The sequence below is a fragment of the Dromiciops gliroides genome, chromosome 3, assembly GCF_019393635.1.
Source record: "Dromiciops gliroides isolate mDroGli1 chromosome 3, mDroGli1.pri, whole genome shotgun sequence".
Taxonomy (NCBI): Eukaryota; Metazoa; Chordata; class Mammalia; order Microbiotheria; family Microbiotheriidae; genus Dromiciops; species Dromiciops gliroides.
Window position 1 is genome coordinate 323,157,634 of NC_057863.1, and position 16,846 is coordinate 323,174,479.

The 16,846-nt window shown below is 41.4% G+C and overlaps 1 protein-coding gene across 1 annotated transcript in view; it reads right to left on the reverse strand.

Annotated features, from left to right (window-relative positions):
* The window catches only part of CCDC191 (coiled-coil domain containing 191), a 121,637-nt gene that overhangs the window by 33,383 nt on the left and 71,408 nt on the right, over positions 1 to 16,846 (reverse strand). The window contains exons 9-11 of the mRNA XM_043992872.1: positions 8,277 to 8,523; positions 3,402 to 3,856; positions 2,255 to 2,367 (exon numbers count right to left, since the gene is read on the reverse strand). Coding sequence (XP_043848807.1) covers positions 2,255 to 2,367; positions 3,402 to 3,856; positions 8,277 to 8,523 — 815 coding nt within the window. The remainder of the gene's footprint in view (positions 1 to 2,254; positions 2,368 to 3,401; positions 3,857 to 8,276; positions 8,524 to 16,846) is intronic.

The window sequence follows — 16,846 nt, forward strand, 5'->3', positions numbered from 1 at the left end:
GTTACAAAAAAAATATGATGAAGATAGAATTTCTCAAGGAACTAAACCAGTCCTTTTTTTGTGTGTGTGTGAGGCAATTGGGGTTAAGTAACTTGCCCAGAGTCACACAGCTAATAAGTATGAAGTGTCTGAGGCTGGATTTGAACTCAGGTCTTCCTGAATCCAGGGCCGGTGCTTTATCCACTGCACCACCTAGCTGCCCCACAAAATCAGTCTTGAGAGGACACTATTGGATTTGTGACCAAGAACTGCTTACACATGTCTTCCCAAGAATTGGACAAGTATATGGTATATTGGGATAATTAGACCCCAATTTTCCTCCTGAAAGATACCTCTGGGACAGGATTAGGTATTCAGTTGTATGAAGCAGTTAAAGCTATAGCCACAGAAATTAGGAAGGTGGCTCATGTCCCTGTTCAGAAATGGAATTCTTGATTTGAGGGTGGATGGTTTTCATGGCTGAATGGAAGCTGGTAGAAGCAATTGGGGTTCTTTCTCCTATGTGCCCTGGCAGCTCTATTAGTCATATGCCACCTAGTTCCCTGCTTTATTCACTTAATTATTAGAGTGGTGGAGGGAATTCAGGTAGTAACCGTACGGAAAAGAGTTAAAGAAGGGTATCAAATGATGATCCTTCAATGAGGGATTAAACAAAGTCTAGATCAGGAGATGAAAGAAATGGAGGATAAGATTTACTTGGCATGGGAGGAGAACAACGGATGAGGAGAGACACAAATGAAGAAATAAAAAGAGAAGGGACTGATAGAAATGGTGTATCTGCCTCAGTTGGCAGGATACATTATTCAAGTCCTGGGGCCTTCTCCCCCATCTCCACCATTCCTTCCTTTTCCCTGCTGAGTCAACAGGGGCTTTCTAAAGTTAGAGAACAAAGGATTGTAAATTCTCAGGGTCTGGCTGTCCCATGGGGTGGGGGCAGCAGTGGCACCACATCTGGGGGAGGTGGTCTATATGTTTAGAAGTGTCAGTGAAGAGTGTGAACCCAGATGGGGGAGGGTCCCTGCGTTAGATCTAGGATAAAAAGAAGGGGACTTCACTGGAACAAACTGCAGTACCCAAAGAAGGTATTTACCCGTCCTTGCAAGGTTGAGAATAAATGGCCTTCTTGCTTTGCATCAGACCAGGGGTCCTGTTTCAGTTAATCTGTTTCTTACATCTCATTTGTATAAATGTATCATTTTTGGATAAAGCACCAGCCCTGGATTCAGGAGGACCTGAGTTCAAATCCAACCTCAGACATGTGACACTTACTAGCTGTGTGACCTAGGGCAAGTCACTTAATCCTCACTGGCCTGCAGAATAATTAAATAAATAAGTAAGTAGATGAATGAATGAATAAACAAATAAATGTTCCATTTTTGCACAGTCATAAACTTATTATAGAAATGTAGTTTTTGGCCAAAAAAATGATATATCAAATTCAGCAGTGATTTCTCAGGGGATCAAGGGTTATTAGAGCTAATCTGATGAGAGAGAGCCTACAAACTTCTGAACTTTGGGGAGAGGTTAAGTGACCTGTGGAGAATCACACAGCTAATAAGTGAAAGAGGTGAGGCTTGTCAAATCCAGGTGTTTTGATGACAGGTATAGAAGTTTTTCTACAATATGATTCTCAGCTTTGTGTCATCTTACAGAACTGTCCCTTTCCATCTTAAAGATCCTGACCTCTGTCCCTTCCCCATGGAGAAGAAGGTTTGAGATCTTAAGGGCCTTCAGTGTGGTGGAAGGGAGCAAGAGAGCCAGGCAAGTTAAAATTAAATTCTCATAGATCTAGAGTTGGAAGCAACCTTAAGGGCCATCTATAGTTCAATCCTATCATTTTACGGATGAGGAAACTGACACTAGATGGGTTAAGATACTTGCTGAAGGTCACACAGTTAGTACAGGAGCAGAGCTGGAATGCCCACTCAAGACCTCTAACCCCACATGCAGTGAATGCTCTTCCCAATCTACCATCATGCCTCTTGAAGTCTTAGACCTCGGCCCGTGGGCTCTTCTAAGAGGGTAGTTAGGGAGCAGTCAGGGAGAGAGCAGCTAAAATGAATACAGAGAATTTAGTAAAACATGGGAAGACTTGTGTGATGTGATACAGAGCAAAGAATATGGAGTCGAGAGAGCAATATATCACAATAATTATAAGTCAACTTGAAAAAGCCAAGAAAAGTCCTGAAAGTTAGCAGCATTCTAGGTCAATATGTTCTATGACAATAATAATAATAAAAAAAAAGAATCCTGCCTTTTAGAATGGGGTGAGGCGTTGTCAACTGCTTTGACTTCTTTCTGGATGCATAAGGGGAGCTCTGAGAATCTGTCTTAGGGCTGTCAAAACCAGAGGATGGGCTGGGTGAACTGCAAAGAAAAAACACACATTCAGATTGAATCATTAGCCCTTCTAAAACCCTTTGGCTGATGATCCCAAAGCATTTGGTAAACTTCAGTTAAACTTCATGCTAAAGAGTGACACAACTATTTTGAGGCCCATTCTGGAAACGGATGTAATAAGGGGTGTTGATGCTGAGGTTATCCAGAGTTCTCATTTCCCACCTGATACTTCAGAACTCTGGGCATCACCATCTTCTTTGTTTTGTTTTGGTTTTTTGCGGGGCAATGGGGGTTAAGTGACTTGCTCAGGGTCACACAGTCAGTAAGTGTCAAGTGTCTGAGGCCAGATTTGAACTCAGGAACTCCTGAATCCAGGGCCAGTGCTTTATCCACTGCGCCACCTAGCCACCCCCTGGGCATCACCATCTTCTAAATGTCTCAAGTATAAATACAAATCTGAATAAATGTACAGGCCTCCAGTCTTCAGTGATTGTTAGAGTGACTTTGGTGTCACCATATAGTTCAAATGGATAAGAAATCTGTACAGTTATTAGAGACTAGTTTCTGGATTTCAGTCCTCAGGCTGAGGCAGGTAATGTATACCATTTAGAATATAGTCTGTTTTTTTTTTTAGTTCTTTAAACATAAATAGAAACAATTAGAGCAAGTTATGAGTTTTCTCTTTCACAGAATATTAACTGAGAAAATCCATCATAAATAGGCATGTCATGGAAGCTAACCAGAGAACAGATTCATTACCAAGAGACACCTTTGTAAACTATACACTTGTGCCCACTTGGAATATCCTTATGTTATTTGGTCTAACGGGGCTTCTCAAAGTGGATGCCAGTCCAAGAAGAAGGGAGGAAAGAAGAAAGAGGGAGAAAGGTTAAAAAAAAAAAAACAGAGACGGGAGCACGAATTCTGAGGTTCTGGGAGAAGATGGGGGCATCTGTTTCTTCTGAAAGCTCCAAAGAAAGAGGAGATTTTGCATAAAGAAACATCACAAATGTCAAAATTTGAGTGGCCAGATTAGGTCACACCCTGGTTGTCTGACATACTTGGAAATGACCTGGCGCCCCTTCTTCAACTTCTCCTCTCTGGGGTTTGACATGAGCCGTGTGAGTGCTGCAGTCACTGCTGTAGCCTGCTCCGCCTCTTCTCTGGCCTCCCTTAGCCTCTGGTTTTCCTGCAGCTCAAGGATCATTTTTTGCTGTTCCTGGAGTTTCTTCTTTTGCTCTTCAATCACTTGTTGCTGGAAGATGTAGCGGTTGTGGAAATGGCCCATGTAAGGGGGCACAGGCTTCTGGCTGGGAGTTTTGAATTGCTGGCGGCTGCAAACCTGATGCAAGGACTCACAGCTTGGGGTCTTGGACAGAGGAAGCTCTGGGGAGCTCTGAGGGGCTTGCTGCATGGGGAGTTGGAAGACAGACTTGGGATTTTTGCATAAAGAAGGACTGGTGATGCAACCATCACTCTCAGAAGGCTTCTCCTGGGAAAACGTCACTCCAGGCACCTGAAAGGGAAGAACTCATTACAGTTCATTTGATGCTAATGAAATGATACATTTCAGCCAGTAGGCTTTGTTCAGGAGCCACAGAGCATGTGTGTGCCTTGAACTCCATTCCACCAGGTCCCATGTTGTACCACTGACCCCAGTCAGCTTTCTCTATCTCCCTAATCCTGGGCAGGCCACAGCTAAAATAACAGTTTTGTAGTTAAAAATAACAAAAGGGATACTGGAGAATGTGGATAAATCAGTGCAAATCCGTCCCCAGGTCAGTTATAATGTCACCTTGACATATGAAAGAGGACATTTTCATTCAAAACCGACACTTGTAATTATTTGTTTTGGCATGGGACTGTGGAAATTTATTTTGATTTGGGGGCCCTACCTTTAGGCTGAGATTAGAAAGCCTTAGGCCCTCAGCGTCTCTCCCCCTCCTCCTCAGCTTCAGCTGAGGAGAAAAAGCCCCGTGGGCTGTACGAGACGCTAGGTCAGACAGCTGGGGGGGAAAAAAAGCCCCCAGCTCCCTCTGACCTGAGCAGATCCTGGATAGCCGGTGCTGAGGCACGTGAAACTTGGAGCGCACCCCGCCCCCACCATCAGCCGCAGCCCTGGCTGGAGGATTAGCTTGGTCTGTGGGGGCGAAGGAAGCCCCAAGATTTGAGTGGAGAGAAGAAAAGGTGTATATATAGACCTGGGAGTGAGAGTAGGAGAGAATCGGCTGACTAGAGCAAGGAAGGAGACTAGAGGGAGACGGACTAGAAAAAGAAGGAGTGAGGACAGACTAGATAGAGAGACAAGATTAAGGAGAGGAAGGCTGACTAGAGCAAGGGAAGCTGACTAGGGGGGGATGGACTAAGGAAGGAGCAGGGAGACGGACTAGAGGACGGAGCAGAAGACAGCCTGACCAGGAGGCAGCGGAGAGTACAGAAGCAGGTCAGCATAGGGTACAGGTTGGAGAAAGTAAAGATTAAGAGGAGTTAGAAAAAAATAGCTGACCAGGGAAAGTGTATCGTGCCCTGAGGCTGGAGGTGGCTAAGGCCCTTATTGTAGTGCGAAAGAGACCACAGGAAAGCAGTCAGGTTGTACACTTTATTTCCCTGTATTCCTAATTTGAAATAGTATCTCATAAATAAACTCTGCTTTGATTATTTAGTTAGAGGCTTCTTAATCTTTAGTCTATCAGTTTGGGAGCAGTGTGGTGGAACTTTGTAGATGGCCCACATTCAATTAATGAAGTCAGATAGCCAAATAGTCAACAGTCCCCAGATTAGTCCTCCAGTCAGCTTCAGTCCCCAAATTAGGCTAGTCATCAAAAATATTTCTACAGGACACAAGGGAATGAGAGGGGTTAACTCCAGATACAAAGTCCCAGAGGTTTAATATGCCCATTATCTCGTTGTCATCATCGTGCCAAGTCTGAAGATGTAGCATAGTTACTGATATTTGGCAGTAAATTGGTAATTTAATGGTTTTTCCTCTATAATATTTTAAAGCTAACACATAGGAAATCAAATATCACTTTGCTTTTTGGTTCTAACATTCATTCATTCAGCACACATTTGCTAAATACCTCTTATGTGTGTTGTAGAATTAAAATGCTTAGCTAAAACACTGTCCCTACCTTTAAGGACCTTGCAGTCTAGGAGGGGGAAATAAGAACAATAAGAATAATACAGATAATTATTACCTAATACCTGTATAACATAAATACATTAGGGAATTACAAAACAAACAGCTATGTTGGGCTAGAGGGGAAGGCTATTATTGACCCAGGAGAAGAGGGAAACCTTCATAGAAGGGATATTTGAGTTATGCTTTAAAAGATAGATCATAATTCATATGTTGAATTATTGCAGGCAAATGGGAATTAAGAATTGGACAGTGGGGGCAGCTAGGTGGCACAGTGGATAGAGCACTGGCCCTGGATTCAGGAGGACCTGAGTTCAAATCTGGCCTCAGACACTTAACACTAGCTGTATGACCCTGGGCAAGTCACTTAACCCCAATTGCCACACACACACACACACACACACACACACACACACACAAGAATTGGACAGTGGGGGATGGGGAATGTGGTTTGGATGATGACCTGTAGGGGTTCAGAATCACTGGCATATGGAGGGTTTGGGAGTTTGCTAATAAATGAAAAATTTAGAGAGATTTTCAAAGTAAGGGTGGAAAACTTTCAGAGTCTTGGGCAGTTCAGGTGAGAAAGCAAGAACTTGGAACAGAAGGGATGGTGATGATCTCCTTCGTCAAATCAGGAACCCAAGCTAAAAATTTGATGGAATGGTACCCTTTCCTCATACCTCTACAATGGGTGACTGGTAAGATGGAATGGTGCTTTTCCCTTTCCCACAGAAGGCTGGAGAGACCAGGCAGGAGAAACAGGGGATATGATGGTGGCTACCTCTCCAAAACTCTCTCTCTCACTCCTCTCTCTCTCTCTCTCTCTCTCTCTCTCTCTCTCTCTCTCTCTCTCTCTCTCTCTCTCTCTCTCTCTCTCTCTCTCTCTCCAATTGGGGTTAAGTGACTTGGAGTGAGAGTCCTCAGGAATAAAATGTGTGTGTAAAGCTTGGGGCCACTGGGGTCTGCAGACTTAAGATTTCGGATTGAGAAATGGAAGGAACCTTAGAGGTAGTTTATGTGTAAGGCCTTCATTCTATAAACTGAGAAAATGAGGCCCAGACAGGTTGAGTGTCTTGCCCAAGGTCACAGAGGTGGCCAGTGACCAAGCCAAAATTTATTTTATATTTATTTAAAGTTTTGAGTTACAAATTCTATCCCTCTCTCATTCCCTCCCTCCCTGAGGTGGTGAACAGTTATAGGTTATACATGTGCAACCAAGCCAAAATTTAAACCCAGCTCCTCTAACCCCAAATCTAGAATTCTTTTTCACTCTATGGCACCACCTCCCCATTCTCTTGAATCATCCATTTTCCAGCCAGAGGTGGCTAACTCGGCATGTCTATTATATAACCATGGTATTTAATAGTATGCTTTCACGGTGTTTTATGTGTGTCAAACACCTTTACACACATTATCTCACTCAAAAGCTTAGGGCTTCCAGATTTAGTTCCAGGAAGAGGCTGGAAGGGAAGGAAAGAAAATCTCCCTGGTGAACTTATCTCCTGCCAAAATAATCTTGTAATTAAAGCTGTCCTTCTGAAATGCTTTGATTCCACATAGTCCAAGGTCTGACCAGCTTTTGTGTCAGCCATCTGCACTAGTGGGAGAGGCAGGAGACAAGTCAACTGCCTTAGGTTCCGAATTAGGTTCCAAGTGAGTTTCTAACTCATTCTGCTGCTAGAACGGTGCCATGCATCGTTCTCAAAAATGCTTTTGATGAGGTCTTTTCTAAAGACCCAAATGAGTTAAAAAGATGTGCTGTGTGGACGTTTACCATGTGATTCAGACCATCCCATGTAACTTTTCATTTCAGAAATGTCAGAGGACAGTTATTCTTAGCAATAGTGACACCTGTTCACATAATTTAGCAATAAGCTGAGCTTGTGTTTTAGGGTTCTTTTAAACTATGTGGTAATGATATATTATTAACTCAGCAAGATTGAGTAAAAGTCTGAAGTACAGCCACAAGATTTCTTTTGGATTACGGTGAGTTTTTTGTTGTAAAGCTAAGAATTTTTTAAAAAGCACACACACATAATGGTACAGATTGTTCTTAATAATACAAGGCCAAGCAATCTGGCTTAATTAGAGTAAATCGCCCGTCATCCAACTGATAATTTTGAAAATTTTCAATGCACAATATTCCTAGTATACTTAAGTGTTCTTAGTAAATCAGTTCCTATAATTACATAATTAATGGACATCTAAAGATTCCACATTCTCACTGGTGTGAGTTATATTCTTCATCTGGAAGAATATTATGGTTTCTTTGGTTACCTATGAAGAATACTGTAACCTTTTATTTTCATTTGCCTTATTTTTGTTTGTTTGGTTTTTTGTTTGTTTTTGCGGGGCAATGGGGGTTAAGTGACTTGCCCAGCTAGTAATTGTCAAGTGTCTGAGGTCGGATTTGAACTCAGGTACTCCTGAATCCAGGGCCGGTGCTTTCTCCACTGCTCCACCTACCTGCCCCCTATTTGCCTTATTTTTTTTTTAACAACATTGTATTTTTCTTGATGAAATTTTCTTGGTTTTAGTTTTTTGGAAATGTTTCAGTCTAAGAAATTAACATTTTAACAATGTTTTCAGTGAATTAAACTACCTTAAACAATTTTAATATCTTAAACAAGACTGCTTTCATTTTTAAGAGAACTAGGCAAAGCAATATGGAATCTTTTGTTAAATGTCGAAAGGATTTCCTTTGGTAACTGACCTGTATTTCCATGTACCATACCTTCCACATAAAGGCAGAATTTATATACAAAAAAATAGAATAAATAAGCAAAAAAAATACCTCTTCTTTTTTTGTAGATGAATTTTGGGACTTCCTTTTCTCCCCATTTTTTATGTCATCAGATCCATTTGAACTAAGTTTCCCCAGGGATGCTGCCTTTAGCAACTCATCCATTTTCTTCCGAGTTTCTTCTTTTTTCAATTCTAGCTGTTTCCTTCCAGTTTCTTGTCTATACAAGTGTTGCCATTGTGTAAAGTAGTGTCTTAGAATTCTCCTCCGGTTGAACTCTGTCGCCAATTGTTGTTTTCTAGATAATAAAGCATAAAGGTACCAAAAGTCAGTTTTTATTCATAAAGGGATCATATGAAGCACATGTCCATCCTAGTCACAACCCCTTCTTTCAGACTGTGCTATCCCGGATCATCTTATATATTCCCTCAGCTTAATTTTCTTGCTGGATGTATATGGCCATTAAGGTATTAACTCTGTGAAAAGGAGGATTGTTTTATTGGAACAAGTCATAAAAACATATTTAAAAGTAGTTTGTGATTACTGTGGAATAACTTGTAATAGAAGAGGGGTAGGCAGAATAGTAAACTGAAATTTTAGTGCCCTCCAAAATATACCCTAAGGAAGCAGGATAAAAAGCATACTCAAATCAACTTTTGAAGGTAAATTCAAGAGTGGAGGTGGGTGCTGGGTGGAGAGAGCTGTCTTTACCACAAGGCTGGAAAGAAAGAAGCAGCCTAGCATACAGACCCCATAATGGTGTTTATGGCAGAGCCAGAAATCTGGGTCATCAACAGGCTAATGGGAGTTCAATGAAGGGAAGGGAATAGTGTAAGGCAAGACTACTGGCCTTTGGTGTAGCAGCAGGGGCAGGAAGTATACCATATGCCAACTTCTTATTTTGCCAATTATTTTCACTAGTTAGGTGCTAAACTCAGTTATTTCTGTCTGATGAAAGAGTACAGATGCTGTCAGCACCCTCTACATTTCAAAATCCTTAAGCAAAGCTCTAATTGCCCTATCTTAGTTATGGCCTTTTGGGGATAGGAATAGGTAGAGTTCTATGGTCAATTTCTCTTCTAATATTTTTAAAAAATAAGGAAAGAGATGTTCAGATATAGTAAGAAAATTGAGTACAAATGCTTAGAGAAAATGAAAACCAATTATACTGACTACTTATTATAAATATACTTTTAAAACAAATAATAATAAAGGACAAGAGTAATTTGGCCAAAGCTTGACAAAGAAAATAGATCTCTGTCCCTTCACAGCTTGGCACATTTGTTCAGTTTACTTGTTTTCCTTGGAATAAGGCTTTCTCTTTGTTTATTGAATTCCTACAAAGCCCAACTCCTTTATGAAGCCTTCCCTGAGTCTTCTAATTGGTAACAAAACTCCTTAGGGACCAGGACCATTTCTTACATAAATTTTATATCTTCCATTTTCTAGGATAGTTACACTTTTTTTTTTTTTTTTGGCCAGGCCATGAGGGTTAAGTGACTTGCCCAGGGTTACACAGCTAGTAAGTGTAAGTGTCTGAAGCCGGATTTGAACTCAGGTCCTCCTGAAACCAGGGCCGGTGCTTTATCCACTGTGCCACCTAGCTGCCTCCAATAGAGTTACACTTAATAAACACTTGTTATATTACATTACAGTTTCCTTGAGCTTTGCCAGATAAAGTGTTTCTAAAGCTAAGTAGAGTCTAATAGAACAGCCCTATACAATACAGTGGACCAAGTGGTCTCCAAACGTTTTGCTCATGCACCCCTATCATTACGGCATTTTTGAGAAAACTCCATATTTAAATTTGTTGCTGTTCAGTTGTTTTTCAGTTGTGGCAAATTCTTTGTGACCTCATTTGGGATTTTCTTGGCAAAGATACTGGAGTGGTCTGTTTGCCATTTCCTTCTTCAGGTCATTTTACATATGAGGAAATTGAGGCAAACACAATTAAGAAGTGAATTGCCCAGAGTCACACAGGTATAGTAAGTGTCTGAGGCCAAATTTGATCTCAGGAAGATAAATAAGTCTTCCTAACTCCAGGCCTGGTATATTTTAATACTGCATACTTATGCATATGCAAAATTAAATATGTACATAAGTCATATATACTGCTATACCAATAATTCTTTTTACCATAAAATTTATGCAAAAAATTTTTAAAGGATGAAATAAAGATTAAATAGCATTTGATTCGAGTCAATAGAGAGCTAATCCATATCTTTCACCCAGCGAAAATCCTGGTAGCTGTCTGTCTACAGATCTCCAGGCCACTCCCCTTCTTTCCTCAATGAATTTAACTCCTGGCTCACAGTTTTTCTCTCCTTATAACTCCTGACTTCAAATGAAGAGACTTCAATATATCTACATACTCCCCCTCAAGCACCCTAGTATCACCTTTCTTCAGCTTATTCACTTCCCATAACCTACTTTCAGACACATGGTTTTATGCCCTTGATTTTGCAATCATCCACAAATGCAACACCTTGGTGTTCTTGAACTCTGAAATTCCCTTGTCTGAACACAATCTATCATCATTCCTTCACTCCATCTGCCTGGCTACCCCAAACCCTGTTCTTCATCCACACTGTGACCCTCAATCCTTCAACCCCTCAGTTCTTTCCCAGGCCATCACCCCTACACCGGCTATGCTCTACTCTCTTCTACATCTTGACTCCTGGGGGGCAGCTAGGTGGTGCAGTGGATAGAGCACTGACCCTGGATTCAGGAGGACTTGGCCTCAGACACTTGATGCTTACTAGCTGTGTGATCCTGGGCAAGTCACTTAACCCCAATTGCCTCACACACACACAAAAAAGAGTACATCTTGACCTGGGGGAACCAGCTCAACTTTATACTTTCCTTTTCTTGCCCTGTCAAGCCTCAGCCTTGGTTGACTTCCACGACTGATGTTGCCTATCTCTATATATGTGTTGTTGAACTAAGCTGAATAAAATCACAAAAGCATGCTGACTGGTCCACTACACATTATGTTCCATAACCTCAAATGGGCCCTCATTGCTGGAAGGCAATCCGTGGAGTACCATGGCTTTAGCTCTATGGCCAGGTCACACAAGGAAATCTGACCTCCTATTCACCCTGTTACATAAGGGGACGTATGTGTGCATGTGCATCTTTCAGGCATACTTATATCATTAGCCTGTCCTTGACAGTATTGGGGACTTTCTTATCAATAGTTTCCCGGGGAAGTGTATGTATACACCTGGCCTCTCTCCTGCATGCTTTGTTTGCCCCTCCCTTTAAGAGGAGCCCCCTTCAGGTGGGATAGCACGGGGGATCAGGAAAGATCCATTTGTTGTCTGCCTGCTATCATGGACGTCTGCTACTCATGCTTATTATAAATCTTTATTATTTGCAATACTGGATATTCTGGCATCATTCTTCAGTATCTCTTTTATCTTGGCTTATGGGGGAACTTTCTCCCCTGAGCTTTCCCTGGGATCCAACACAATCCTATACCTCTCTAATTAACCCACCATTCCATTCACCACTGTGATTCTTCCAAACCTTTTCATCTCTCTTCAGTTCTACCCTTTGTCTCTCCCTCCCTCTGTCCTCTCAGGGAATCTTGCCTCATATTTTCTTGAAAAAAATTTAGGCCATCCTCCATCCTCCCTATCTTCTGATCTCACATCACCCAGATAGCCATCTGCCCCTATCTCCTTCTTTCTCTCTGTCTCACAGGAAGACTTGGTCCTTTTTCTTGCCAAGGCAAATGCGTCTACCTGCACAAGTAATCCTCTTCCCATCTTCTTCTGCAAACTGCACCGTCTGTCACCCCCACTCTCTCACTTATCTTCAATCTCTCCCTGTCTACTATTGCTTATGAACATACACGTTTCTCCCCTATCCCTAAAAAAATCCTCACTTGATCGACTCTTCCTCACCAGTTATTACTGCTTATCTCTCCTCCCTTTGGCAGCTAAACTCCTTGCAAAGGCTGTCTGCAATAGGGGCCTCCATTTTCTTTCTTCTCACTCTCTTCTTAACTCTATACAGTTTGGCTTCTGATTTTATTGTTAAACCAAAACTGTTTTCTCTAAAGATGTTAATTGCCAAAACTGCCTGTCTTTTCTTAGTTCTCATTCTTTTATACCTCCCCCCAGCCTTTGGCGTTGTCAATCACCCCCTTCTCCTTGATACTCTCTTCTCAGTAGGTTTTTTTGTGACAATACTCTCCTGGTTCTTCTTCTACTTATCTGACTTTTCCTTCTCAGTCTCCTTTGTTGGATCTTCATCCAGGTCACATCCACCAATGGCATATTCCACAGAGCTCTATATTGGGTCCTCTTCTCTTCTCTTTCTGTACTATTTCACTTAGTGATTTCATCAGCTTCAATGAATTCTATTATCATCTCCATGATGATGGTTCTCAAATCTATTTATCAAGCCCTAACCTCTCTGTTGACTTTCAGACTCCCAACTCCAACTGTCAATTGGATGGATGCTCCATAGTCATCTTGAACTCCATCTGTCCAAAACTGAACTCATTATCTTTCCCCCCAAGCCCTACCGTCTTCCTAAATTCCCTGTTATTGTTGAGGATGCCACCACCTTCCCAGTCCCCGAAGTTCATGACCTAGGTGTCATCATTGACTTCTCATTCTCCCTTAACCCCCATATCCAATCTGTTGCCAAAGCCTGTTGATTTTACTTTCAATATAACTCTTGCATACACTCCTTTTTTCCTCTGATACAACTCTCAGCAATAGCATGCTAGTTGATCTCCTTGTCACAAGTCTCTCCCCATTCCCGTCCATCCCCCACTGAAGCATCAAAGTGAACTCCCTAGACTGCAAGTCTGACCATGTGGCAACCCTTCATCTGCCACTCAACAAATTCCAGTGGCTCCTTAACACCCTCAGTATCAAATAGAAAATTCTCTCTCTGGTGTTCAAAGTCCTTCATAACCTGGCCCATCCTACCTTTCCAGTCTTTGTTGTTGTTGTTGTTGTTTTTTCAGGGCAATGAGAGTTAAGTGACTTGCCCAGGGTCACACAGCTAGTTAAGTGTCAAGTGTCTGAGGCTGGATTTGAACTCAAGTCCTCCTGGAATCCAAGGCTGGTGCTTTATCCACTGTGCCACCTAGCTGCCCCCTTTCCAGTCTTCTTATACCTTACTTCCTCCCATGTACTCTATGATCCAATAACACTGGCTTCCTTGCTAGTTGTCAAGCAAGACACAGAATTCCCATTTTGGACATCTCCCCTGGTCGTCCCCCACATATGGCATACTCTCTCTCCTCATCGCCATCTCCAGGCTCCCCTGGCTTCTTTCAAGTCCCAACTGAAATCCCACTTTCTACAGGAACCCTTTCCCAATCCCATTTAATTCTAATATCTCCTCTCTTATAATTATTCCCAATTTATCCTGTGTATGGCCTGTTTGTAAATAGTTGTTTACATGTTGTCTTTCTCATTATACCGTGAGCTGGTAGAGAACAGGTAGTGTCTTTTTTCTTTGAATCCTCATCCCTTAGCAAAGAACCTGAACTGTTGGTGCTTAATGTCTGTTTATTGACTGACAACTTCTCACTGCCCCAGACAGCTCTCTAGAACAATAAGTTGCAGAGGAGGTGCCAATCTGCTTTGGTAGAGGGAGTTCTACCCCAAGAACTCTTATGCTGATGAAATCACTGGTTTAGTTAAAAAAAAAAATCTGTGATGCCATTTCTTAAAAGCCAGTGTCATTAATACCATGCTATATCCTTACATTTACCATACAATTCACTATTTTCCTCTGGGAAATCTATGGTTTTGATTATTTTGAGATTCTAGTATTCTGCATCTTATTGATATACAGGAAAAGAATATGGTGGTTAAAAAATTTGGGATTGTGTGTCAAATAACAGCTTGGGATCATTAAAAGCACTGTGAAGGCTTGAAGACCAGCCAATATGGAAGAGAAAGGGAAAATAGTACAGCCTAGCTCCCCCAACAGCTACAGTAATAATGAACCAAGATGAATGCTAGACTGGATATTGATAAAGAAATCAAAGGAGAAGCAATCAAATCAAAGGGGTGATCCATCTTTTCAGACCAAGATCACAAGTTTGACCTACAGGCAAGTGACCAGGACAAGAACTATGGAATAGGAGTAGGCTAGAACTGTGGATTCAGTGCCCAGAGTTTGGAGGTATCCAGAAGTACAAAGATGTCAGAGCTGATCAGGGAATCAACCGTCATCTTAAGCCAGAAGCGATGGGATCTCCCAGAGGGTATTGGAACATAAACTCAGCACCCAGAGCAGCTCCCTCCCTCCAACTAGGCAAATAATTAAAATATCCCAAAGCACACTGGACACACATAAGCTAGCAGTGTGGAGATTTCCAGAACTGATCTAGGACTCAGACTTGCTTCTCCCTAGGCTAGCAGCATGGGGTTTGCCAGAGAGGGCAAGATCTCAGAGTCAGCCCTCAGAGCTCCCAGGTAGTCCAGAAACACCAATGTTGCCCAAAGAAAGACATCAGAAGAATGACCAAATGAGAAAAAGATAAAGAGTTACTATGAGGGCAGAGATGCCCAAGACCCAAATGCAGAAGTAGAGATTAACTCCAAACACCTACAAGAAAAGCCTCAAAGAAAAACACAGTTTGTCCACAAGTTCAATTAGAATTCCTAGAAGAAATGATTTAAGAGTTTAAAAATGATCTTATGAATGAGAGTGACAAAGTAAAGGATTAAAAAAGAAATGAGGGGCAGCTTGGTGGCACAGTGGATAGAGCACCAGCCCTGGAGTCAGGAGGACCTGAGTTCAAATCCAGCTTCAGGCACTTAACAGTTACTAGCTGTGTGACCCTGGGCAAGTCACGTAACCCCAATTGCCTCACCAATAAAAAAAAAAAAGAAAGAAAGAAAGAAATGAGAACTACAGAGGAGATGCATGGAAAAAGAATTAACAATCTAGCATAAGAGGGATAAAACCTTACCTGAGTAACAGATTCTCTGAAAATTAGAATGAAGTAAATTGAACTCAGTGATTCCATGAAACAAGAGATGTTAAAACAAAGTAAAAAGACTGAAAAATAAAAGAAAATGTAAGCTATACCATATAAAAAAAACCAATGGACCTGGAAAAGAGATTAAAGAGAAATAATTTAAGAATCACTGGACTGGACTACCTGAAAGCTACAACCAAAAAAAGGGACTGGACATCATACTTCAAGAAATCATTAAGGAAACTTACTCAGAACTTTTAGAGCCAGAGGGGCCAAATGAAACTAGAAAGAATCCACTGATCATCTATCTCCAGAAAGAAACTCTAAAATGGAAACACTCAGGAATGTCACAGTCAAAACCTAGGGCTTCTAGGTCAAAGAAAAAATACTGCAAGCACTCAGGAAAAACGAATCCAGGTACCAAGAAGACAGTTGAGATCACATATGATTTAGCAGCTACCACTATTAAGGAGGGAAAAGCATGGCATACAATAGTCTAAAAGGCAAAAGATAGAGGTTTGCAACCAAGAATAACTTCCACAGAAGTATTCCTGATAAAGAGGCTAGAGCTGAGTAGAAAATATGAAATACAAACATGTGAGTAAAGAGAAGCATAAAGAAGCTAAATGTAACTAAGCAATTGAAAAAGACTTTAGAAGGATGAAATGTTTGCATTCTAATGGGAAAGGGTAGAGAAAGTGGTATGCTGGAGGCAGCTCAAGCAGGGTTTCAAGGGATTGTGAAATTTTCATTGTAAATAGTGTAACCTTGAAAATTTGCAAATGCTTACAAATCAGAGCTTGGTTTATTTGCTTATTGACTGCCTAGGCTAAGAAGGGTGATAGAGAAAATGTTATTAATGCAGATTAAACTTAAACTCGGTCATGTATACTTCTCCCCTTGCCCCTCAGGAAGCCACTTGTTAAACATTTATCAGTACAGCCATAATGATAGCAGGGGTCAGAGAGGTAGTCAAATAAGATGGGGGGAGGGGTTAATGGTTTTTCTTATCTTTTTATTAATTCAAAAGAAGAAAGGAAAGCAGAAGGAAAGGATACCTTAGGGAAGAAAAGGGTGGGGCAGCTAGGTGGCGCAGTGGATAAAGCACCGGTCCTGGATTCAGGAGTTCCTGAGTTCAAATCCAGCCTCAGACACTTGACACTTACTAGCTGTGTGACCCTGGGCAAGTCATTTAACCTCCATTGCCCCACAAAAAAAAAGGGGGGGAGTAATGGGAAAAACATTTCACTTAATTTGGGGTATAAGCAGAAGTCTATAAAAATGGGGAAGGGGTAGGGGAAACAGAAGTCACTCAAACCATACTTTGAACTGATTTAGAGCGAAGGAAGCAAGAACCAGGATAACTTATCATAACAGTATAAAAATGACCAATTTTGAAAACATGTAAGATCTCTGATCAACACAGTTAAGGTCAACTACAATTAAAGATCTAAGATTTAGAATGCTGACCACTTCCTGACAGAAAGGTAATGGACTAGATTTGTGAGTGGGATATGAATGTATGGACTTAGTCAATGTGAGAATTTGTTCTGTTTGACTGTGCATGTGTTGCAGAGATTTTGTTTTGTTTTTCCAATGAGGGAGGAGAAGTGGGGAGGAGAGAGGGTCAATGCTTGTTTGTTGAAAAAAAGAAAGCTCTGTG